The 25,026-nt window shown below is 48.1% G+C and overlaps 3 protein-coding genes across 18 annotated transcripts in view; 2 read left to right on the top strand and 1 right to left on the bottom strand.

The window, feature by feature from the left end:
- Positions 1–12,215, top strand: part of LSP1 (lymphocyte specific protein 1) — a 51,250-nt gene extending 39,035 nt beyond the window's left edge. For all 4 annotated transcript variants that reach the window (XM_076344201.1, XM_076344199.1, XM_076344200.1 and 1 more), the window contains 3 exons: positions 323–403; positions 1,306–1,420; positions 10,851–12,215. In XM_076344201.1, the coding sequence (XP_076200316.1) occupies positions 323–403; positions 1,306–1,395 (171 nt within the window). In that variant the 3' untranslated portion in view covers positions 1,396–1,420; positions 10,851–12,215. The remainder of the gene's footprint in view (positions 1–322; positions 404–1,305; positions 1,421–10,850) is intronic.
- Positions 5,489–22,135, bottom strand: PRR33 (proline rich 33). Its single transcript, XM_076344198.1, has 3 exons — positions 21,938–22,135; positions 16,030–16,165; positions 5,489–7,255 (listed from the first exon to the last, which is right to left on the bottom strand). Exons 2-3 carry the CDS (start codon positions 16,048–16,050, stop codon positions 5,630–5,632), a joined length of 1,647 nt encoding a protein of 548 aa, XP_076200313.1. The 5' UTR covers positions 16,051–16,165; positions 21,938–22,135; the 3' UTR covers positions 5,489–5,629.
- A 1,024-nt stretch (positions 22,136–23,159) lies between these two features.
- The window catches only part of TNNT3 (troponin T3, fast skeletal type), a 31,782-nt gene continuing 29,915 nt past the window's right edge, over positions 23,160–25,026 (top strand). For 11 of the 13 annotated variants that reach the window (XM_076344196.1, XM_076344192.1, XM_076344194.1 and 8 more), the window contains exon 1: positions 23,161–23,268. The gene's annotated coding sequence lies outside the window, so the exon portion shown is untranslated. Of the gene's footprint in view, positions 23,269–25,026 lie in introns of all 13 variants that reach the window. The other 2 variants (XM_076344183.1, XM_076344182.1) reach the window with 1 other exon arrangement.

The raw sequence follows: 25,026 nt of genomic DNA, 5'->3' as shown, positions 1-25,026 counted from the left end.
TGTTTATGTGAGCAAAATTCCTTCCACATAAAAAAAGCCTTGATGTTAACATGTCTTAAATAGTTAACAAACTTCAGAAAATAAACATCTTGGATCTCTGATCCAGGCTCTTGTTGAAGAGAGTAAGAGAGAGGAAAACATAGGATATCCTGGGAATAGGAAGAAGTTTTCACAGTCATGGGTTTTAGCTGCAGCTGTCACAGGTCAGATGATGTGATATTATAAATAAAAAAGGTCAGATGTGTGGGTTTGAAAGGGACATGAACAAAGGCATGTTCAGCAGCGTTAGCAGTGAAGGGTAATGAGAACATCATTTTCTCAGGATATCGTGGCTGGAGACATCGTGAGTAAAAGAAGCCTTTGGGAACAGAAGGGCAATCCCAAATCCGAGACCAACATCAAGGTGAGTTAGTATCTGTGCGAGTACGAGAGCACGTGCTCTGCTGTGAAAAAGAAAAGAGCTCTTAGCTGGGTTGGAAGTATTGAGAAGATGGTGATGTTCTTTCTGTAGGGACAAGGGCTGCCTGTATCTATCAATGCAATTGCATACCTAAGAGCTCTTCCTAACAGTGAGCTGCTATCACTTCAGCCCTGGTAAAAATGGGGGCAAAAATCATTTTATAACCAGTAATACTGAAGGGTCTCTTGAATAGCATGTTGTTCTCAGGCCATGGGTTGGGAGCCCCAGCCTTCTAGGCTAAAACTGAACTGCAAATGTGAGTTACTTTGCTCGTTATGCTTTTTAATCTTGAGAGTAAAGAAAACATGCAAAATTAAGTGGAACTGAACCTAAGACAGTATCAACGCTTGGGGTTTTGTGCCTACTGGTACATTTGTGGGAATGCCTATTGAAATACAGCAGCATTTTCATTCATGCTGCTGCTGCTTGAACTGTCCAGGCTGGGAGAGGAAGATCAAAGTATCTTGTCTGTTCCTGGAGCGGTACTGCTGCCAGTATGTGGTAAATGAAACTGGCTCTTGCCAGTTGGTGAAACCAACCCTGGCTTGGGGGGCTGGGGCTCTTAGGTGAGCCCTCCCTCGCGATGCCTGGCATTGCATTTTCCCTTTCCTATTACACATCCCTCGCTTGCTGTGTTACCTTACACTTATTGAAAGTGGTGGTCAGTCTGCGCAAAGAGTTTACGTGGAAGGGGCAAGAAGGGAGTAGAGAGTAGGCTGTCTCCAAGCCCTCTGGGATTACAGACAACTGTATCACATGCTCCTCTGGCTTCAGTTATTTGATCTTGACTGCCTATTTGAGGGGGAAAAATGCTGACTTTGGCTCTTTCTTTCTCTCCTGTTCAGTCCACTCCTTCTGGCAAAAAGTATAAATTTGTTGCAACAGGCCATGGCCAGTACAAGAAGGTGTTGATAGATGATGCTGCAGAGCAATAGCATGCCTGGAGAACTCATTAACCAGGTAGGTGGGGTATGACCTTGCACCATGTAACAAACTCCTGGCGCTGTTCTGGCAGGATGTTGGGGTTATTTCTGCCAGCTACACTTTGGGTGAGTTGGAAGGCACTGTAGGATAACAGCTGGAGCCTTGCTTCTGGGCAAACGCCTGACTTTCTGAGCTGGAAGAGAGTGGGTACACAGTGGGGGTTTATTTTGGTCTTTGACTTTCTGATGCTGCTAGGAAGCTGGATACCTGTGTTAGTTTAATCTGCAGAATAAGTCCCTTAGCTACTGCTGTTTGGGTGAAGATGCGTTTGCCTTTGCTAGTTCAAAGGAACAGCCTATCTGCTGTTTTTTTCTTATGCTCTCATGTTGCAAGGAGAAGTAGATAGCTGGAGGTCATTCTAGCTGAGCATGGGGGCTAATGTACTCCTGAAATTCAGATGTTTCTAGGGTCTAATTCCCCGATTTACTGAATTAATCAGGGGAAAAACTTTTAATGGTTTCAGTAACCTCTTGGAACCAGTCCATAATAGGGTTCTAGTAGGGAGCACATGAACATCTGCTGTGCTGGGTAGATCAACAGAGCAGAAAGGACCGTCCTCTGATGTGTAGCAAGGGGGAAGGCAGAGATGGGTTGCTGTCTCTGTGCCCTCTTGAAATGGTCTTTGGATCTCATGCTCATATTGTGTTTATGTTAATAGATATCCTGGTGTTATCTTGAGTGGATGATAGTAGAGGGTTGCAGCAATAAGGAGGAATGGCGTAGAGGGAGGTGATAACTGGTTGGATCCAACTGGGCAGCATCTGGCACTGAGAGAGGAGAGGAAATTGTTGGGGGTGAAAACAAGCTCATTCTCTTTTTTCCTACTATAAAAAAGAAGCTTTATTTCATAGCCAAGCTTATAAATAGCTCTGTCTGCTACAAAACACCTTTTGTTTCTGAATTCTTCTGGGGACTGTGTTCCTTCTTTTTTTTTCTATTTTTTTTTTTTCCCCCCTCAAGGAGCTGGCTTCTGAGTGCAGCATATTGTCTTGGTGTTTTTTTTTCCTTTTGTGGTGCCCATTTAGAAGAGAAGCTCTCTTGAATGCCACTTTGAGATGGGCAGTAGTACAAACCCAAGCCTGCCCAAAGCTATGTTTTTTAGATGTAAAGAAGGAGGAGCCCACTGGACTTGTATCCTCGACTTGCTTCTCTGCCTGTGGCTTTCAGAAACCTATTTTAAGGTCTCCTCTTTGATCAGTCCTCTTCTTTTTCCTGAATTCTGTTTTGATGCACCAGGTGGGATCCTACTGAGCTTCAATTCTTTATAGCAAACAGGTTTTGCTAGGTTGTCAGCAAGTTTTGTTTGCCCTACCTGAGCTTCTGCAAGCAGCTCAAAGGAAAGTGCCCTCAGCTCTGATCTTTTTCCAGCATCCTTTCTTAAAAGGCCAGTGACTGTCATGGGATGTCCTCTAGGATCCACCCAGTACTCCAAACAACCACTGCGCAGCACTGTTGCCCTATGGGCTCATTCACAAGGAAGGTTTTTTTGTGAATAGCAAAATGACTGGGATAGCTTGGAGGATCTTGGCTTGTTTCTGTTCTTGAGTTTTCAGCTGGCTGTTTTGTGTGCTGAGAGGTCCCCGCTCCCCAGCTCCTCTCCACCGCCCTGAACTATGTTTGTCCTTTTTCCCTACTGCCAGATCCCTTCACAGTTGCCTTTTTGCTCCCAAACTCTTCTGGCTCACCCCCATGTCACTCGCTCAACACCATCTTATCAGCTTTCTAGCTGCTTGAGCACAGGTACAGTTCTTCCTCCTCCCCTCCTTTCCTGAGCTGCAGGACCTCTGAGCAGGCTGCAGAGCAAGAGGTTTTCTGTAAGTGGCAATTTGGGCTCTTACGAACTGCCATGAAGCTCTTTGACATTGAAAAACAACCAAACTCTGTGTCCAGCAGTGTTCCTCTTCCCTCACTCAACACGGTGGCTCAAGCTGGGACATGCTGCAATGGCTCCCAATGCAGAACCACTGGTGTAACTCTCCTCTTGCCTCCAGGCATCTGTTCTCTCCTCTGCAATGCTCTCCTGCCAGGGTCTGTCTCTGCAGGACTCCCCATGCCTGCTGTATGCCTCTGCCCTTTACTTGTGGGGCAGAAGGGCTAAACCATGCAGCCAGACCTGGTTTCCTCTGCTTCCCACTGCAGGCATTGCTCTCCCCACTGGTGATTCTCCATCCTCCATCCCTGTGCAGTGGGGCTGGGTTGTGGATGCAGCCTGGAGGGAAGCCCAGCAGATGCAAGACATAAGCCATTCCTCATTGCCGTGTGTGAGAGTTGCTGGTTTGTTCTGGGTGGTTGTCCTCGCTGCAGGACAAAGTGGATTAAAGCACAATTGCTTCTGAAACCATCTTCTCTGGTCAGATTCACTTAGTCTCCCAAGTGTAATCAATATTGGCTGTTCTGCTTCATGCTAATGCTGTGGATCTTGTGAATGCAGACTAATGCAGACTCTTGTGCAGAGCCATCCAATTATCTATGCTACAGTAAGGTGCCATTTTATTGCTGTGTGGTAAGGTCATCTTTATCTGCATTAGGCATTCTACATGTTTTAAGCTGCACTCTTTTTGATTTTATGTTGCTGCATGGATCTTTCTCTATAGCCTTCTCTTGCAGCATGTTGAATTATCCTGCAAAGGCTTACCTGGGATCCACTCGTGATTACTGGTGCATTTCCAACCTACCTCTTTTCAGCTTTTTCCTGGAATACTGGGGGGGTCAGAGAAATCCAGATTTTAGATACTTGGGTTATTCTTCCTTCTCATTTTTTTTTTTTCTTGGAATAGGGAAGGGGTTACAAAACAGAGGATAAGACCAGTAAAGTGAAAACTTCAGCGATGGTTTGATTATAACTGAGCTCTTCTGATAGCATCGTTGCAAAATTGGAATACTTCAAAAAGGCAAAAGGGGCTCTTGATTTTATTTCTAAGTCTGTTCACAGTTTGGCCTGGGGAAATTTTGGTCAGCTCCATATCCTCTGCACATGAAGAGAATGTAAAAAGCTGTGTATCGAGTTTCTTATTTGGACTAAACATAGCAATCCTATATTAGCTGTGTAGGAATATGCCAGCATATGACAAAGCATATGACAAAGTCCCTTGAGAAACAGAAATAGCTGATCTCCAGCTTTCATGCTTGTAAGATTGGTGGTGATGGAGATGCACAGGGTGACTGTAATGCTGGAAAGCACAGTTGTCCCTGTGGATGGACAGAGTTGTGGATTTTGTTTTAAATACCCTTTTTTCAGGACATCAGTCACCAATAGGTATGCAACTATTATGATGTTGCCTCTGAAAACAAGACTACATGTGGTTAGCAGAAACCCCCAGAAGACAGCACCTTGTTAAATACAGAGTTGGATACCCACATGCTGAAGCAGGCTCTTGCTGGTTATCATGAAAACACTAACCCCCAGCTGTATTAAAGCACTGTAATCAAGTTCTGTTGTATTTTACTGCAACAAAGTTAGTCTTCTGTGCACTATGATTTAGTAGACTGACCCAGGAGGACATCAAATGATGATGTCCAGTGTTTTAGGCAGGGGAACTGCTATGTGAGAGCAGGATGGATATCTTATGCTGTCCCTTGTCTGTGCCTTGGGTGAAAGGATGAGTTTCTAACTTATTCTCAGCAAATGGGTGTGAGGTGCCCTCCACAGCACTTTCAGTGGAGAAGCTAAAGAGATGTATACACTCCTTTGAGTTCAGTTTCTAAGAATCCCTAGAGGAGATGTGGAGCAACCCAGATTCCTTCATGTTGTCTCATCTACAACTGCTTTTATTTCTAGGATTTCTCTTGGTCTTAAATAAACACAATAAAATAAATTCAGATTCCATCATCCTCCTCTAAATTGGGCTTTTTCTACAGGCAATTTGTCCTCTTCACTGTGTGCCTCCCCTCTCTTCCCTGTATTACTGCATACAGTGGTTATTGGCTTTTTTAAAACAGGAGCATGTTTGCTTTCCTGGCTCAGGACCTGTGGATGTGGTATGTTATGCATTTAAGCTTATCTACATATGGAGAGTAACCCTTAAACCCACAGCATGAGGCTGCTGGCTTGCAGGGGTTTTATTTAATTTTATTTTTTTCCTTACACTTGGCTCTGTCGGGGCAGTAAACCTAGACATAGGTGCTCTCTTGCTTGGTGCCCTGTAGGAACCTCCAGAGATGCAGGCCTGGTGGAGCAGCCTGGCTTCAGTTGACTGACCATCCTGATGCCGTTCTGTTAAAGCTGTTGGTGTGCTCCTCAGCCACTTTGGGTCTAAACTGGCCCACCTCGAACACGGTGCTGATCTTTGTCATGGGTTTGGCAGCCAGCTCCTTCAGTTTCCGGGCGTCGAAGCGTGGCTTATGTAGAAGAATGGGTAAGCGGCGGGGAAGAAAGAAGCTTTCTTCCTTCTGCAGCTTCTTCTCTTCTGCTTGCTGCTGCTTCTCTTTGTTAACTGTCATCTGGTATAAAATAGCATCCCACATTCTTGTGGCCCTTGATTTAAACAGCCTGCAGTCCTGACTGATGATTACTTGAGAGCTGTCCTTCTCCTTGCTCCCTCCTTCCTGTCCCAGCTTTTCTGGCTCAGGCTCTGGGAAGTTGGGTGCTTCTGGCTGCACCATCAAGTGCTTTCTGAGGCGATGCCAGCCACCAGCATTGGCTCCAGGAGGTCTTGCTTCTTCTACTGATGGTAGTGCTGGCTCAGCTTTGAGGGGAGGGCTGGTGTTTGGTAAGCTGGGGGTCAAATGAGGTTGAATGACATGTTCTGCCTTGGTGTCTGTGGAGGTGGCCCCTGTACTGTCAGCTTGTGCTGGGGTTGCTGTCTCTGGGTGTGCTTGCCTCCAAGGAGTGCTGGGTGTTGATGGTTTCAGGATGTCTCCATCTTGCTTGGGTAATTCAGGAGCTTTCTCTGATCCAGGTATTTCTGTGTCACTTCCATGGGTCGTTGGCTTATTGGTGTGGGCATTGGAGGTGCTGGGCTTGGGTGAAGGGGCCTTGATGGACTCTTCAGTAGGAGCAGGCTTGGACTCCTTAGGAGGCTCTGCCTCTGTAGCAGAAAGGAGGGGAGGTTCCAGTGTGGGAGCCGTGGCCTTGCTGTCATTGAGCGGGGTGGGTATCTGCCCTGAAGATGGTTCAGAGCAGCTTGTTTCAGCTGCTGGAGAAGAAGGCCTTTTGTCTTCGTGGCTGACGGTTGCTTGGGTCTGATTTGATGTGGGTGGCTTGACACTGTGGAAATAGGTGTGCACCTTGGTGACATAGGTAACCTCTGGTGCCCTTTCTTTACTGGGCATACTGGAAGGAGGAGGCTGGGGGAAAACAAATACGGATGGGTCACCTGGACAGAGAAGGTGGGTGTCCGTGCCTTCAGGCTGCTGTGGAGTCTCAGGAGCACTTGGCTTGTGTAGCATGAGCATGGCCGGGGAGGTCGTGAGCCTGAGGTGTTCAGCAATGCGCCTCTGCTCAGTGACCTTCAGCGTGAAAGGCTTGCTCTTTCGGAAAGGGGAGGGGACACAATGGGTGATGGGCTTGACAGAGAGGCAGGTCAGAAGGCTGGCAGAGGGGGGTGCTGTGGTTTCGGGGGTCTCTGCTGTGGGAGTGCTTTCATTGTGCTCTAGGTCGGGGCTGGCCTCGTTCACGGGTGAGAGGCTGGACCGAAAGGACTTGGCTTGCTCTGAAACTAGGATGGCGTTTTTCTTGGCTGCCTTCTTCAGCAGCCGCTGGAGCCGCAGGTTGTCCTTCCCAGGCTTTGGTAGGGTGGGAGGGGGAGAAAGATGGTGGCGGATGGGAGCAGGCTGGATGGAGGATGATACTGTTATCAGCATTGTCATCTCCTGGAAGAAAACACAAAGCTTAGAGTTGGCATGGGCTTAGCCCTGGGCTAGACTCTGAAGTATTCATACGTAAGGCCTCTTCTTCCTCTCTCCAAAAGCTATGAGTATGGAGTCAGTATCATGTGAGAAGAGCATCAGTCTTGGTTTCCTTAGTCTCCCAACGTAGCCTCAGCCAGTCTCGAGGGTGGTGTGGCAGGGCAAGAGATGTACTGGGAGGAAGCTGTATTGCCAAACCTGGACCCCTCCTGCTCCTGGTGTTAGCGCAAAATCCAGTGAGAGCTCTTTGGGACCCCAGATGTTCATGTCTTGGCAAGTCCTAACAGGATTTGGAAGGCAATGTCAAGAGAAACAGAGCAGGTCTGAAATTTTGAAGCTTTGAAACATTCTCCAGAGGCACAAATCAGGAATATTTCATGGCTTTCCAAATTCCAGTTATTAATACTCTGATACAATGTTATGTACAACAGAACAGCCATAAACTACATGTGTCATTTGAGTCAAAGTCAACACTGGCCTTGATTGATTTCAGCTGGCAGAAAGATATCCCTGTGTCCTGGTTTCGGCAGGGATAGAGTTAATTTCCTTCTTCACTGCATCAAGCACAGCGGCAATCTTGTCTTTCTGCACTCAATTTAAGATAAAACCTAGTTTTCTCTTTCCCTTGGGGAGCATTGCCACTGTCCTCCCTGTATCGCCCATTCTTCAGTGAAACAGAAATGGGTTGTGGTTGGAGTTGGGTCTTATCCCCAGTGGCAATTGCAGCTGGACCCCCTTTGGCCAACACTATGCTGCTCCTGGGTGGATGCGCAACTGCTTTTCCCACTCTCTGTTGCTAACTCACCACCATCTCCTCTTCTTTCTGATGAGCACCAGTCAGATTTCCTGTAGTCAAGCTAAGAGTCTGTGTTGGGGATAGAAAGATAAAACTAGTCTCAGTTCTCCTATTTCTCTTCCTGAGCAAGGCTGGGAAACACCAAGCACCCAGCCTCTGACCTGCCATGACTCTTTGGAAGCCCCTAAAAAGAAATCTGACTCTGCCCTGGCTCTCACTTGGCACAGAGTGGCTGAGTTTTGCTATGAAATGAGGCATAAATCACTGAGCCCCTTAATCCCTGGTGCTGGATGCAACGGAGCATCCTGAAATGAGGAAGAGGAGGTGGGGTGATGTCAGGGTTGCTCAGAGGGGCTATTGCATGTGCTCTGCTCAGTTTCTGGTGGCTCCCAACCCATTCTGGTTACTGTGGGTGTGTAGTGTGATACCTACTGTGTGGGGAAAATTATCCCGAATAAAACTCTCAAAAGTGCAGAACAGCTATTTGAGCTTGAGTGCCTGGTGTTGTCTTTGGGCTTGCATTGCTGCTGTCAGCACTGGGCTGGGAAGCTGACCTGTACCGAGCAAGCAGGTGGTGTATCTGACAAAACTGGTTGTGGATGGGGGCAAGAAGGATGACTCTTCAAAAAAAAAAAAAAAAAAAAAAAAAAGCAGCAGCAAATGAAAGCACTGAAGAGGTGGCATGTGGGGCACAAAGCCTTCAAGGTCCAGCCCTCGCCATGGTGGATGAGCTGTCCTCCAGAGCAGAGGCTGTGGTGGGGGCAGGATCTGGGCAGTGTCTAGCAAGTAGTACGCTGCTATCAACTGATGCATTTATTTCGGCTGCAGGCATGAGAAACCTCCCACTGTTTTCGCGAGGGGCTCGGAGGGGATTTGTGCCAGCTGGGGGTGACAACTGTTGGGCATTCCCAGTGGCTTATCAGCTTCATGCCTTAGGCACAAAGCTGGGATTAAGACTTGCTCTATTCCAAGAGCTACTCTTAGAAACAAGTCTGCACCAGCTCAAAAAAAGGCTGAGAGCCCATTCCTGCATCATATACCTGCTCTCTTCCCCAGCCCTGTGAATATTCTAGATTATTCTGGGTCAGGAAGCCAAAATGCCTCAGTTGGAGAAATGCATACTTGCTCTTGCAACACTACTCTGGTTCTGTTTGTATAGGAATTGGTAATTGCTAGGGTGATTTTTATCTGCTGCAAGGTGAACTAGTACATGCACTTGATGTTAGGATTGATTGTGGCATGATTTCATCTGCCCCTGTTTAATGTGGTCCCGTGGACAGCCTGTACTACAAGATGAGCTGTGGTCTAGCAGCACTGGTAAGCCAGAATTATAAGGTTGACCTGCCTCAGGTTTGTTGTGTTGGGAATACTAAAGAGGCAGGGCAGTGAACTTCCCAACTACTGATCAGCTCTTTGAGTGTTTTCCTTGTCCTACGGACTGCTGCACCCCAGAAAAATGCAGCTTCCCACATGGGTCAGAGCAGGATCTTGCCTGGGATTTGCTGCAAACTGCCAGATGCTACTGGGGAGGGCATGGGGGTTCTTGGGGTGGGAAGTTGAGATATAATCTGCATGCACCAGGGAAACTTTCCCTCTGTTCCCAAAGTTAGAGGCTGCTTTGTGCCCTATAACCTCAAGATTTGTGGTCTCTTACAGTAGTCTGTGCTCTTAAAAATCACTCTTGCTACTATCTCAGCATCCCTCTGACTTGAAACCTGCTGTGCTGTGGGTCTTGGAGACCTTGTGGGTGGTAACTTCCATGGCATGTGACTCTGCCAGAGTTTGTGTCTTTGACTAGTGAGGCAGAGAGGTACTAAGAAGACAGCAAAAGGAAATCAGATCTTTATTTGCCTTCCCTGTCATGCTTGGCTTTGTTTGATGAGTCTCCTTCAGAGCTTTGTGTGCTCAGGAGTAATTCTGCAACAAGCAAGATTTGTGACCATCTTCCCCCTTGCCATGTAATGAAGCAAAAGCAAAGGGACAGATGGACTTGCTTTATTGCCAGCGGAAAGGCCAGAGCTGAAAACCCAGGGACAATAGGGGAAAATACCGCCTGAGAAACTTGGGTGGGTTTGTGATAAGCTGGGAGGAAATTGAGCTAGAAGCTGAGCCAAGAGGCTTTCAAAGGGTTAAGTTTCCCTGCTGCTGGTTGAGTACCTGTGGGTGGAGGGAGGTCACCCACCCTTGGACCCCAACTTGTTCTCCTGGACTCTGCTCCATCTGCAGTCAACCCCAAACTGGGAATGGTGGGGACAATGTCAGCATGGAGGAGTCATTTATCATGCAATGGAAAAGTCATTTGCACACTGGAGTCCCTTGGCTGCACCAGCTGTCATGCACGGAGCAGATCAAGAGCTGCAGGAACCTGATACTACTGCAGATGGTCCCAAGTGGAGAGCTGCGGCTGCCAGGGCTGTAGGAACACACTCTCCGCTTCAGTGGCTTTCTTGGGCTTGAAGGAAACTTCCTAATCTGCTCCTTGGGAAGAGATGGCTGGGCAGGAGCACATTCTTCCCTCTGCCTGGGCAGTCGTGACCTCTGCCAGACGTGCAGCCCTCGGCATCTGCTCTGCCATGGGCACGTAGCACGGTTGGCTGTCCCACAGCACTGAAGCTTTATGGGCTGATTCACAGTGCTTTGTAGAAATGGGTGGGAGAAAACCACCTATAATTGCTAGACAAGATGTTACCCCTGTACAGCCCAGGGTATCGCTTGTGGCAGGCCAAATGGTATGCATAAACTTGTTGTTTTCTTGTCTTGCAGCTGAGCTTGGTCCTGGCTCGATGCAACCCTCAATGCCACTATTTCCTCTGCTCCACAGAAGATAATTGAAGGATGTTTCTCTTCTCCTGCCTGATGTCAGTCTGCTTCAGTACAGCCTGACTCCTCTTGGGGTGTGAGCAATACCCCATGCTGCCTCCAGCTGGATGAAAGGAATTAGATCAGCTGGCAAAACCCGTCCCTGTTTTAACCTTCTGCGTGACTCTTTGGCTTCTTTTTTTTACTTTTTATCTGGCTCTGCTATGGAGATGGGAGGCTGTGGCTCTGCTCCCTCTCTTCTTTCTCAAGTGTTGGAAGAGAGGGATCTGCTGCCCTGCTGAGCTGGCAGGGCTTTTGCTACATGATGAAGAATTTCTGCTTTTGTGGCTCTTGATGGCTGGGTGGTGGGAGAGAGGGAGCTCAATAGAAACCTTGTAAAAGAATCAGTGTTTGAAAGGAGGGCAATGGGCAGATCCTGAGCGTGAGGAGACGATGAAGTGAGACCACTTCTCACCCTGTTGGTGCCAGCTGTGGGTAAAGTCTTCCCCTGTTTACAGTGCAGCGTCTGTCCCTCTACAACATCTGCTTTGAGGGACTTCCATCTACTCTGTACACCAAATCACATTCAACTTAGTCCTGTTTTTTTCTTTAGTCCCAGATCATCCTTTAATCACAGTTACGTACCCATGCCAAAATGTTCCTGCCACTTTTCTGTCTTGACGGGGACAATAGCAGCTTTGTTTCAAATTGCTGCTTTCCTCTCCCTGTCTAACATGGGTTGGAGGTCTCCTTTCCCAGGTGAGGAGTGCTGATCACTGGCATTATCTCCCTTCTTTGGGAAAGGGATTTGCTTGTTCTCTAACCTGTGGGCTCCAGTGCCAGTGACTGGAACACTTCTGAATGTCAGAGGTGGTGGGTGTGTTGATAACCTGCCTGCTATGCGCCTGGAGGTGGGCAGGATATCTGGGAAACAGCTGCTTCTCTTATGCTGGAAGCTGCCTTGGTGAAAAGGCGTCCTAATGAGTTGTTTGGGGAGGTCAGGGCTTGCTGTGAACATGGGGAAACCGAGTCCCTAAAGAGGGGCACTCTGGCCTTGGACCCGAGATATGTAAATCAGCTCCCAGGGCTGTTTCTGAGCTCTCCCATGTCTTTATACTTCATGGTGTTAGCATGTCCCCCATCCCTTCTTTAAAGTCTTATTCCTGCCCTCTTCCCCTGTCAACATAATTTTTCAACTTGTTTCTGTTCTCCGGGAGGGAGGGCAGCTTCTCTCTCTTCCTGCATCAGTTTGCTTTCTGCTTAAATTTACTGTGTCCCCTGGATTTTTTTGTAAGCATTTAATAAAATTTGAGGAAGATGTTGTAACAATGGCAACTCTGAGGATTTTGTTGGTGTAGGAGTTCCTGCAGCAAAGCTGTTTTCCAAGACCTTGCAGCTCTCCGCTTGAGCGGAAAGTGGAGGAGAAGAAACATCAGGCTGAGTGACAAGAAGAGCTTGATGTATGCAGGAAAGGGGCTGTCTGTGTGCCCCATTTAGGAGATCCTTGTCATCTTGCTGCATTCTTCATTGTTATTGGGGGTAATTAACTGTAAAATGAGAATGAGCAGTGTTTGGGTGAGAGATGGAGCAGCATGCAGAAGACTTCCTATGGAGTGATCAGCTAGGAGAAGCAGAGAGCTTAGCTCCCCAACTAATAGACCTGAGCAGTGTCACAGGCTTCAACCAAAATCACTGGCGATGTCAGCTATAAAAAAAAAATAATCCTCTGTAGCCTGCTTATACAGCTGAGATGAGGTCAATGTAGCTGTCTGTACAGGAACCCAGCACTCTAATGAGCTGACTACCCTATCTGGAACCATCTAATGGAAAACCTTTTTATGGAGGTGATCTTCCAAGTAATAACATTTCCATGGTGTAGAGACAGCAAATAGTTTGTGCTGTCCTTACCTATGCTTTCCTAAATTGTTAGGAACAGGAAAGTTCTCAGATTTCACTTCTTGCTTGTTGGTACCCTTGTCCTCTCCATCCTCTGCTTCAGCTGCTCCTGGAGGTAAGAATTCAAGGAGTCTGTGTTCCTCAGAGGGCACTGGGGAGCACAGACATGACCTGGCCCCATCTTCCTCCCTTCAGTCCTTCCTCTGCTGTGCTGGGATTTTTAAGTGAGGCCAGAGCAGTAGCAATGGGGTGTATAGAGATGTCCTGGCAAGAGGTGAAAGCAGTGCTACTGTGCCCTTGCATGCATGCAAACTGCCTGCACTAATTTATTTCAACTCTGTTCTGCAGTTGGCTGGTGGAAAGGATGGCCAGAAACTTCTCCTGTTACTATTACTGTGCCCTGTGAGCTTGGAGAATGCAGAAAAGGCCCCAAAGGCTGCTTCTGTGAGATTCCTCCTCTAAGGAGGGTTAATTTGCAGGGCATATTTTCCCCACTTCAAGCCCATGTGGACCTAGATGTGGTTTCAACAGAAACAACTGCCATGATTCAGGTTCTGGCTGCAGCACAGAAGTGAGCAGGTTATGTGGAAACTCTCCAGGGACACCAGAGCACTCTAGTGGTGGTGAGGAACCAAGGAAAGACCTGGCTTGGAGCAGATGTGTGTAGCTCTTTGTAAGGTACCTATATCTGCCAGGGGATTTTTTCCACAATTAAATTAACTTTACAATGTGCTGTTTCTCATCCCAAAGTAACATGGTGTGCATGTGGCGGGGGGAGTGGCTGTGGGGTTACCAGAATGGTGAAAGACCCCCCAAAACAGGGATGCTGCAGCCCAGGTGCTCTGGGTGTGTATCTTGGGCAATGCCAAGAGGGAATGAAGGCTCATTTCTCCCCTCAGCAGCAAGCACAGGGTGTTGTGGCTGATTTCATTGCTCACTTCAGAAGAAAACGTGGCATCTGTGAAGCGCTTCAGCTCATCTCTTGCTAAAATGAAAAGCTCCTGCAGGTGAATTTGCTGTGGAGAAACCACTGTGCATGGTGAAGTTATGCTGCAACCTTTGCAAAGCCAGCCTGCTTCCAGTTCTCCTGGGCATCTCTGCATGTCGCTGGGACCTCCGTTCTCCTAGGGATGTGAAGAGTGCTCCTGGGGACTCCTCCTGCTTGTCTGAGTAAAGGACAGCAGGCTGTGCCCCTCTATACCAGTTACTGGTCTGGTCTTATTCAGTAGCTGGCTGCTCCCTGGCTTTCTTACATTCATTTTTCACAACATCAAACTCATATTTTTTTGCAGCATTGGCATCTCTGAGACTCATTATAAGACCTTAGCTTTATCTTCTCCTGGGACTGTTGCACTTTGAGTGTAACAAGGACAAACTGAGGCATTGAGAGTGTCTTGCTGCAGGACTGGTAGAGAAAAGCAATGCTTTCCTGGTCCCTGTATCTCTTGGCTGCCTGTGTTCCCTGTTTGGCCATGCTATCCCAAATTACCATCCCCTCAGCAGGTCAATGGTGCTTAAAGAGAGGGGCTTGAACCGCCATGTGGGCTCTCAGTGCTTTGACCTTGAGGCACACCTCAAGGTGTTGCTTCTTCCAATTTCTTCTTTCCCTGTCCTGTATGTTTAGATTATGCAGAAGGGGAATGTCCTTTTATATAGCATCCACTCTTAAATGAATCTTTGGGAGCTACGGTAATACTGAAATGGGCTGCTTGTCTGTCCGTAGCAGGCTTCAGGGCTGCTTTTTTTCCAACAAGCTTTAACAGATGATTCTACATGAGTATATGCGAGATGGGATTTAAAAACATGGCCCATGGCCATTGCAATGCCTATTTCCTGCAAGCCATAAAACAGCATTATTTAAACTTGGGGAAAACTTAGCTGATGGAAAACTCAAGTCTGTTTTGAATGTTGTGTCTTTATATAGCACTTGTTCTGCCTCAAGACTGGGGGTTAGACTTCATTTGGTTCTCTTTCCAGGCATAAAATAATTATAGGCTCATTTTTATGACCATCCTTATGTACATGAGCTGGCTAATTAACAGATCTGCGCAACCCTTGCTTGCAGCTCTGCACTGGGCCTCCAGTGAGGTGGTGAACACGAGGGTCTAAAGTTTCCAAATTACTTTCTTCCTTAAAATGTGTCTGCAATTTCTGCTCTTTGAAGGAAAGGTCAGACTCCGAGACACCTGGGCCTGAATGTCAGAGCTTCCCCTGCTGCCACCACCACCTTAGGGAAGGAAAATAAACAAGCTCTTTGAGCTTGGGGTGGCTATAAATAATGAGGCGGCAGCTGATATGCTACTGAACAAGGCTCTGAGGTTGGTCTATTGGTTATTCTTGCCAGCTCAACACACTTTTGCTAATGCTGTGTGATATATATATTTTAAAGCAGGTAAAGAATGGATCTGACAGTGACCAGAAGTGCAACTGGAGCTAGCATTTGCTTCAGAAATAACGGACCTGTTATAAGGATCCTGATAATGATAACGAGACAGACCACAAATGATTTCCCTGTGATTTTGCATTGGGTCCCCTGAGGGTTTTGGTTGCAGTGGAATAATTTGATTTAGATCATAAATTTCAGAAAGGTGCTTAATCTCTTCACAATAACTCTAAGTAATAGTGGTTTAGCAATGCTAAAGACATGCACTCTTCATTCTTCAAATAAATAGAAAAAAGCATCATGGGCTTGGGGCTTTTCAGGGTGATGGGAAGAACAGGGGGGGAGGTGGAAGCAAAGCAAGGGGAAAATATCATTGGAATTTATATGAGCAAGCATTTCAAAGCATGAAAGCAGCAAGGTGTTTGGTTGGCTAGGTAGTCCTTCCCCAAGGTTGTAGAGAGGCTGTGGGTGGCTGCTGTGAGCAGCTCGGCTGGTCTCCTGCCTTGCTCACCTCCTCTGGGGACAGCCCAAAACAACAGCTCCAGGCACTGGTCCTGGCTCCCATCCTGCTGCTCAGACTTTGTCCTCACTGTCTCATCCATTTAGGTGTAAATAGCCCAAGGATGAGCCCCTGGCTATGTCTCGAGTTGTCCAGCCTGATCCCTTATCTTCAGAGAGACATCTAGCCTAGATCTAGGGTGTCCAAGGAGGATCTCCCGAATCCCACAGGGATTACGTCTTAGATGTCTAAAGCAGATGGAGCAAGCACATCTCCTAAAGCAAACAGCTGAGTGATGGAGCAACAGTCTACCACAAAAATCAGGAATCAATATTAACTGAAGAAAGATGAAATTCAGTACTTACTGATGTGTGATTTGTTTCCATCTGCAATCACTTGCATGTTGGATACATCATGTTACTCGGTTTGGTTTACAAAATTAACAGGTCATCGTTCCTTTGAGATCATTTTGGGTTCTGTTTTCTTGCAATTTTGAGAGCCCTGTAGGTAAGTTCAAAACATCAGATGGAAAAGAGTATTTACAGTAGCTAATAAGTACAAGAGGTTTCTCAAAAAATAAATAAAGTGACTCCTTTTTGAAAGCATGAAAATTTCCATCAACTAAAATTAGCATGAAGAAGGGCTATCGAGTAACACTATTGCATGCTCCCAGCTTTGGCCCTGCAAAGTTTAGCATCTAAAGTGCTGGAGAGGTGAAGGGCAGATGATGGTGATGTTGCCAGAACAGATATTCTAGCAGAGTAGTTCCAGGCAATGAAACCAGTTGGAGGCTTTTCAAGTTTGCCAGTCAGATTTACTGTTTTGCAAAAGTCAGGGTTGCAAAATGCAAATTTGGAGCTGTGCTTTGATTGTTACCGTCCCCAGAGAAGAAGAGTGCAAATTCTGGCTCTGTCTCTGCTTGTTCCTGGTGAGGGATGTGCTGTATGCAGAGTGTGCAAGGGCAGAAAATGCTGCGCTGGGAGCAGAGGGGGTTTGGAGTTGATTGGTTTGTTGAATTTTGGTTAGGGGTTTGCGTGAAGTTTGACTCAAAGATAGGGGACTTTTGAGACTGCTAAAGAGAGTTGGTAAGGATGGCACCAATACCTGCCTTTGCCCTGGCCGAATGTGTGAGCTGCCCTAACGCCATGCAGTTATTTACCACCTCTTGGCCCCTGGGCATTTCATCCCCTTTTCCAGCTGTCATCCCAGTTTGGACTTTGCTTTTTCACAGCCTTTCAGGAGCCTTTTAGTGTGGGTGCCAAGACAGCTGGTAGGTTAAATGTGCTTACAGGGAGATGGGGGTATGCAAGAGCAGTTTCTCTGGAGGTCTCCAAAGCAGCTTTACACCCGAGTTAAGCTTGGTCTGTTCCATCTGGCTTTTGGAATGCTGGTGAGCTATGCCAGAAAACCAACTCTGAAGGCAAAGTCTTGCTTCTTCTCCAATACCACCCTGCTAAGCCTTGTTGCTCATTGACCCTGTGCGGTAATGTATCTCTAATCTGACTTTGAGTCACTCTGTCATGGATCAAGATAGCAAAGCATTTCCCACATCCATTAGAGTTGTGGCCAGTTCTCATGGAAGGGATGCAGATGCATCTTTGGGTTGGTGTCGGAGGCGAGCTCTCCATTTGCTTTCTCCCTTTCTGTCTCCCTGATGACTGATGAGATCACACTTGGCTCTGCAGGACACACTGCTCCTTAGAGCAGCGCTGACCTGTGGAAGGATTGGAGGATAGGTGCTCAATCCTTCATGCAAATACCCTAATGCAATTAATTCCTCTTTGACTGATGACTTTAACAACTCAAAACTTCCATTGTCTTTTAGGCATGCTAGTGACTTTGTGTGTCTCTAACACTGAATATGTTGCTGGGAAAAAAACAGACAATAGCAACCAGAGCCAACCCAACTGGAAACTTAGAAAAAAAAGCCATTATGAATAAGAAAATTTCAACAGAATTTAAAAATGCCCAAGGACATGTTGTACCCTGCTCTACAACTGTCACCACTGAAACCACACCAGCCTAATGAGTGTATTTGCAGCATGCACTGTATGAATGATGCACAAGGCTGGCTTATGTTTGCATCCGATGCTGAAGTAGGAGGTGTTCAGATCCCTCCCTGTTTCTTACGCAAACATGTAGAGTTTCTGCTCTTACAGGCTAAGAGGAGATAAGACAGGGGCAGATTCTCCTACTGACTGAATTTCACAGAAGAGATGACACACTAGAGTCCTCCACAGGGGTGTTGATTGACTCCTTCCCTCCAGGTGCAAGGAGAAGAGCAGTATCAGGAAGGTGGATGGAGGTGTACATAGATAATAAGGTAGTTAGATAATTTGGTAATTAGGTAATAAGTGAAGGCTTGTTTGTTGCCCTTTATTCTCCTTTTCATGCCCCTGAACCTCTGAGATGTCATGGAGCCCCATCAGGAGAAGGTGTCGGCACCCTGAGGTTCCCCAGCCACCCTCCAGGACTCAGGTAGGTGAACCCACAACCTGGCAAATACTTGCTCTCCCCTGTATCTGAGCGGCTGCTGCAAGACGTGCATTGCTGTGCATGGCAAGCACTGCACCAGGTCTCTTCTAGCTGGGAGAGGGGGAGACAGGCTAAGGACCGAGATCCTGAGCCCAAATGCCAAGCGGGGATATTAGAGGAGCCAGGGAGGAAGCCCAGTCTTTGCTCGGCCCATTTGAGTTGTGTTTCAGATTCTTCAGGATCCCGTCATCACCAGTAAAATGGCAGCAGTACGCTGATACTTAAATAGAGGAGCTGATTTTAAAGTTTAAGGCTATTCTGATCTCTGCTTGACCGGCTGTGTAAAACGGGTCATTGGATTTTAACCAGGAACAGAAAATAATTAATTATATATATATTCTGTCCTTTCTCTGAGCGTACTTCCTTAGTCACTATCTGATCAGCCTTTTTATTGGCAACTGCTTCAATTAAATTGGAAAGAGTGTTTTGGTGAATGTAGGGCATCTACTGTAACCTTGAACTGCTGTTTAAACCCCATCGCAGAAACCCTTTCTCTAGAGTGGGATAAAGAGAAGAAAGGAGGGGGGAAACTGGATAAGAATTTAGTTTTCCTTCCCAAATGGCTTTTGTGATTCCCATTTCCCACCTGCCCTAAATCATGGTAAAAGGTTTATAATTGAAAGTGTCACAAAACAGAAAAACACATCCCCACCCTTCCCCAGTCAGCTTAATCAATACGTTTCCATGGATAACTTCAAGTGTTTCAGTGCTGATGTCTGTATAAGTGGACAAACACACCAAAACCAGAATAGCTGTATCATGCAAAAAAGTCAAAAGATGTTGTTTTGAAAGCATTCAAATATGACTTCAGAGAGGGGGGAAAAAAAAACCATTCAGACTGTGAATGATGGAACAACTCAAGTAAAACACATTTTCCTGGCAAACAATTTCACTTTGGATAACTTAACCATTTTCGGATGAAAGAAGGTGTCAGTGGAAGTTCCTCTGTAGCTCTAGCACGAAGGTGTAAGTGCAGAGTCATGGGCAAATTTGGGTGAGGAAGGACCTCAGGAGGTCCTCTGGCCCAACTTGTGTGCCAAAGCAGGATCCGCTTCGGTTTTAGATCACTTTGCTCAGTGTTGGGCAGTAGTTGGTGAATAAGGGATAGGTATCGTTTCTTTTCAGGAGTTAGATCTTTCCTGGGTTGTGAAAGAACACCTGTTTTATGGGAAGGATGTAGCTGATTTTATTTACAAACTCTATAGTCTTTAATGAACGTGAAGCCGCAGGTAGGATTTCAGACTTCCAGGGCTGTAGAGGTTTTTAGATACATTTTTACAGTGCTTTTTCAGCTCGCTGTCTGGGCACCATCCAGCCGTAGGAGGCAGTGATCCATGGAAATGCTGCCCACTGACTGGTGTGCAATGAGCACAGGGGGTAAGGGTATAAAAAACCAGAGACACAAGTATTTGGCCAAAGTGCCCATCTTTACGCAATTTGTAAAATTATTGGGGCTAACGTGTGAACACTGTATTTAAAGTCATCTCCTGCCAAGTGCACTGGCTGCTGCAATAGGTCAGCCAACAGCCAGAAAAGATGAGAAGGGCTGATTACAGCTCCCCTGCAAGTTGCCCTGCTATGCCGTATATTCCTGTGGCCCATCTCAAATAACCAGTCTGGGTGCTCCTACCTACCAAAAAGAAATGCAATACTGGGGTAGGTTACCTAGTGGAAACTTCTCTAGATCTCTGCCCCAGCCTCTACTTCCTATTCAAGGAGGAACACTGGTTTGCCGTATCCTCTTTCAGGTGAAGATGCTGTCACTTCAAAAGCATGCCAGGCTCTGGTCAGCAGGTGGAGGGACTTTATGCAGTTTAAGACCCTGGTTCACGTCTGTGACCTGCATACATGCTCTTTTTGGCCTTGGGGCTGTCTTCTAACCTGGCAGCTGGTGAGAGAAGCTTTTCCAAAGACAGGTGCTCGCTGCACCCTCGCCTAACAAAATCTGATAGCTTTCGGAAGAAATGCAGCCACAGCCGGGATCATCTCTCTCTCATCTGGTCCATGCGATCAGTAGAGAGCACGAGGTAGTTGTTGGTGGTTTGCTAGCTCTCTAGGCTGACATGGCTGCGCTGCAGCAGCTCAAAGGCAAGTCCAAGTACACTTTGCTGCTGATGCAGGGAGAAGAGATGATGTCAAGACAGCACAAAATATATATCCTAGAGCAGGACAATACAGTAAAGAGAGGCAAGCCTAATGATGAAAATGTCGCAGGCTGTGAATGAAACTGGTGTGTGATGGCATCAAGAGGTGAAATAAGGACTAGATGTAGGGTACGTATGAAAAGCACAGGGTATGCGGCGAAGGCATGAAACAAGTATTTGACAGGATTATAGTTACATGCCGAAGCGGATAGAGAGACCCACAAAGGGAAGAAAGGGCAAACATAAAATGGGCTATGGGGAATGAGCCTTGGTCGTGAACCAGATGATAGCAGAGCAAACGGAGGATGTGTGCATCAGATAAGCCCTCTTCCAGAGGGATAGAGCAGATCCCCTCGGTCCTGTGGGAAGAGGGAACCAGATCACACTGGGACTGGAGACAAGATGCGCGACATGGACACAGGCGCTCTGACAGAGGCAGCCCGTAGGATGCACAGACATCCTTTGGGACAGTACTAAGCAGATGGGCCATGCTCACAGGAAGTGGTGACGGGGAAGACAGAGCATGGACATGATGCATAATGTAAAGACAGACATTGTCTGGAGCAGTTGCCCAACGTGTCCAGATCAGGAACTGAGCTGAGCACAGATGCGTGTGTACAGGAACTAAGGGGATGCTGCAGGGAGCAATGTTTGCATCTCACCTATTTGAAAATAGAGCTGCAGCAAACATCTGGTTACCTGTCCCTCCCGTAGCCTCATCGAAGTCACATTTTTCAAGATGCTTAGAGGGGAATTTGAGTGATGTGGAGCGCTTCCCTGCTGCTGGTACACAAGCAGCATGGCTCTGGCAGAGGCTGTGCAATCCCGCAAGATGCTCATATTGCTCCTGCCAACCGACTGGCAGCAAACGGGTCAGACAGGACCACGGGGGCGTTCAGCCTTGCATCCGCTGAGAACCGCCCTTGTGTAAGCCCAGGCTTCACACGCACTTGCACACACACATTTCCTTTCTAACTGATTGATCCAATCCTCGGTGTGGGAGACCTGAGTCGCGATGTCCCATCAGCAGTGGGGACAGTCTATAACGGGCAGGCAGGTGAAGGAGGCTGGTGAATACCATTGTCAAACTGGGTCCACAGCAAACATAAAGGGAGAAACAGCTGGGTGACTCCCCTCCCACACATCCCTGCTCTGCTGCCAGTTTGGACAAATAAATACAGTATTTCTTGGAGATGTGCTCAGCTGGTGCAGCGCCTGAGGAAAATGAGCCAGTGGAAGACAACAAAAATGCTTGATGGTGCTGAAAATGCAGCATGAAGGCTGGTTTGCTGCGTTAGTGCTTTCAGCGGAGCTGGGCTGGGGGAGTGGAGGCCACAATACCTGGTCCAGCTGCGCGTCCCCATGCAGGTGCCACTCTCCTCGGCAGCACGGGGTGCCCACCCTGGCTCCCCCACCCAGCAAACTCCTCCTGGCTGAAGCCAGGGCACTGAGGATGGATGCACTGTCCCCCTCCCACCTAACAAGTTACAAAAGCATTGGCTCAAGCTGGGTTGCGGGAGGGAGGCGAGGGGATAAGCTGTCAGACAGCTGGAGAATACAAGCTGGAGAAGGGATTTTGGCTCGTGCATGTTACCTGGTAAATGGGAGGCTGCAGCGTTGTGCTCCTGCTCCACGGCTTTAAAAGCTTGTCTCTACATCTTCAGCTGGGGACCCTTTCCTGCAAGTAGCAGGGAAAGAGTGGGCAGGAATTGATCTGTGACCCAAGCCAAAAATATCGCCTACTCTGCAGCTCCTAAAGGTTTTCTCTGCTCCTACAGGCTGGGAGAAAGGGGGTGCTGGAGCTGCCAGGCACACTGGAGGGCATGCCCTGCACTGCCGGGGAGCCCTGCCAAGGGGAGAGGGGCGGGAGAGAGAGGATGGGGAGCTGAAGCCTGCGAGGTTTAGTGAAATGGAAACCGTGAGCCAGAGGGTTGTCCGAGGCACTGCAATCCTCTGCTGGCATAGCCGTGCAACTGCAGAGGGTGCTCGGGCGGCAAAACCCTTTCGGGCAGCTGGAGGATCCTAGATGGGGTCCAGCCACCTGGGGCTTGCCCTCTCTAAGATGTCCTTACTTAAATAATGCTTTTGTATTGTGCTAAGAAGGGCTCTGAGTGTGGCTTGAGGTCAGACAAGCTCTCTTGCTGTGTTCCTGCTCTCTTGCTTTTTGTTCCAGGTCTCCTCAAGCTCTGGTGTATGGCAGAGCCCTGGTAGTCTTAGTGAGAGGTGGGTGCGTGCCACACACCACCCACGCACAAGCACACATGTGATACATGTGCTACGTATGTCTGACTTCTCATGCACCCCGTGACTGCTCATTTCAAAGAGCATTGGACGGCAGAAGGTCCCCAAGCCCTCCGCAGGCTCTAACCCTACAGCGCAACCAAAGCCATTTACATGTAGAGGGGCAGCAGGGAAGAGCTCCTGCCCGGCCAGGAGAGCAGAAGCTGCTGCTCTGTGTTGAGATTGCAACAGCCAGGGTGCTACGACCAGGTTTTAAGCAGCAACCATGCACCACGGAGCTGCGGGGGCCCCGCAATTTGTTTCCGAGGTGCCTTTGCCTCAGATACCCCTCTTTAAGCTCTGCCTGCCTGGTGGGGTTGTAAATATAGAAACATAAGCCCTGGAGGTTTTTTTTTTCCTCCAAACATGTCCCTCCCATCTTAGCATCATCTGTGCAATTCCTCCAGCTGCTCCTATACATGGTATGACCTTTTTTTCCCCATTCCCTTGCACCCCCCTCCATCCCCCCCTGCCTTATCCCTGCTCCCTTCCCTGCCCAGTGCAGGGGGTCTGGGGCCAATCGGCTCCTCCAGACGATCAAATGTCACTATAAGTTGAGAGCTGCATCACCTTGGGACGCTCGCAGATCCCAGCCTGCCCGTCCCCTTCAGCAGGGAGCTTGGTGCTTCTCTCCACTCCTCCCAGGTAAGCGGGAGCCCTGGCGAGGGAGGCTGACAGGGGGTAAAACCAGAGATGGAAAAGCATCAGGGGAGGGTTGGGGTCCACAGGATCCAGGATCCAGCACAGGATCCTAAGGAAAAGGCACTTTTCCTTCCTGGCTTTTGTTGAGCATCGCGTAAGGCTCGTGTCACTTGCAGAGATTCAGGTGCTCTGAACTCTCAAGTATCAGTGGTGGGAGAAAAGATCCTTCCAAAACCAAGGCCTGGGGCTGGGAGTGAAGTGACATCTCTTGAGGCATTTGGGAAAACTCGATCCAGCAGCAGGAGGGAAGTGCTGACCTTCCCTCCTCTGTCACCCGGAGAAAGGGACGGCTGAGGCAGGAGGGATGCAGGGCAGGACCATTGGGGAGCTGCCGGCAGGTGAGGAGGGCTGCAGTGTGTGGAGCTAGAGGGAGACCTAAGAAACACAAATGTGGTCATGGAAAACTGCCCCCTCCCACGGAAAAGAAGAAAATTGGGAGAGAATCCCCCTGTGTGCACGGAGGGGCAGGAGGAGGGGGTTAAATTCAGAGCGGTAATGGGATGCTCCCTGTATGCACAGCTTCAAACACCTGCACTTTGCTGGCCTGACCACTTAGTGCAGGTGAATCTCCCCTGTGTGGGGGGCATATCCCCCACCAGCCTGCAGCTGCCCCATGGGGCAGAGCTCCTCGCTGCTGGGGTGGAGGGCAGTATCCTGCAAATGCAGAAGTGTCACCAGCACAGGTGGCTTTGATGCCAGCGATTTGGGTGGGAGCCGTGCCACTGGTGTGGGGGAGCTCCAGCGAGGCCATCAGCAATTGCCGGGGCAAGTAGACGTCCCTCGTGGGCGCAAGACCAGGGGAAAGGCAGGGGCTATAAGCTAAACATGGTCGTTGTCTTTTAGTCCTCTGTCTCAGCCTTGTTCCTAGCAAACCCCATGAAGGGATCTGACGGATCATATCACCCCAAAGACAAGGATAAAGGGTGCATTTTGGGGCAGGGAATCAGGATTTTGCTTTGTGCTGGTGGAGCCTGCAGCAGCACTTGGGTCCTGCTACCCTGTTTCAGCAGAGCGCTGCGGTGGGCACTTTGCTCTCCATCCCCCTTTGAGAGAAACACTTTCTGCTGGAAACTACCGAGCAGTTCAGAAACAAAGGGAGGAGGCAGAGGGATGGAAGAAATATATATTAAAAAAAGTATATGCATATAATTTTAAGATAGAAAAGTATATGTGTATATTTATATATTTAATAGATATATTATAGTAATATATATATATTTAATATATATATGTATATAAAAAAATAGATGCAGTGGGTTTGCAGCGGCTCCTGCTGGGAAAGTGTGGCCATGTGGTGCTTGGTGGATTGTACCCCTAGTCCTCGCCTGATAGCTGTCCTGCCAGGTCCTGTCTCCCATGGATGGCCACTTTTGTCCCCCCCCCTTTCTGTACCGCTCTTGCTACCTTGCCTCCCTTGTATGGCCTGGCTTGGGAGGGGATGATTGATGGGCAGGTTATTTCCAGGGACGGCCCGGAGGTGCAAGGCAGCCCATTCCCCCTCCTGGGTGCATTCTCAGCTGCTAAGAGGCTTCTTGGGATGTGCTGGCTCTGCTCTTTCAGCCAAGGGCAGGAGCATTTGGGGCCAAAAGGGACACGGCGTTCCTGCCCACCTGGGGCTGATGAGGATTGGGGTATTTGTCCTTCCAGCCGTGACCCGCTTAGCTTGAACAAAATGCAGAAAATAACCTTTGCTTTCACCTT

The sequence above is a fragment of the Aptenodytes patagonicus genome, chromosome 7 (assembly GCF_965638725.1).
Source record: "Aptenodytes patagonicus chromosome 7, bAptPat1.pri.cur, whole genome shotgun sequence".
Classification (NCBI taxonomy): Eukaryota; Metazoa; Chordata; class Aves; order Sphenisciformes; family Spheniscidae; genus Aptenodytes; species Aptenodytes patagonicus.
This window is presented reverse-complemented; position numbering and strand designations above follow the sequence as displayed.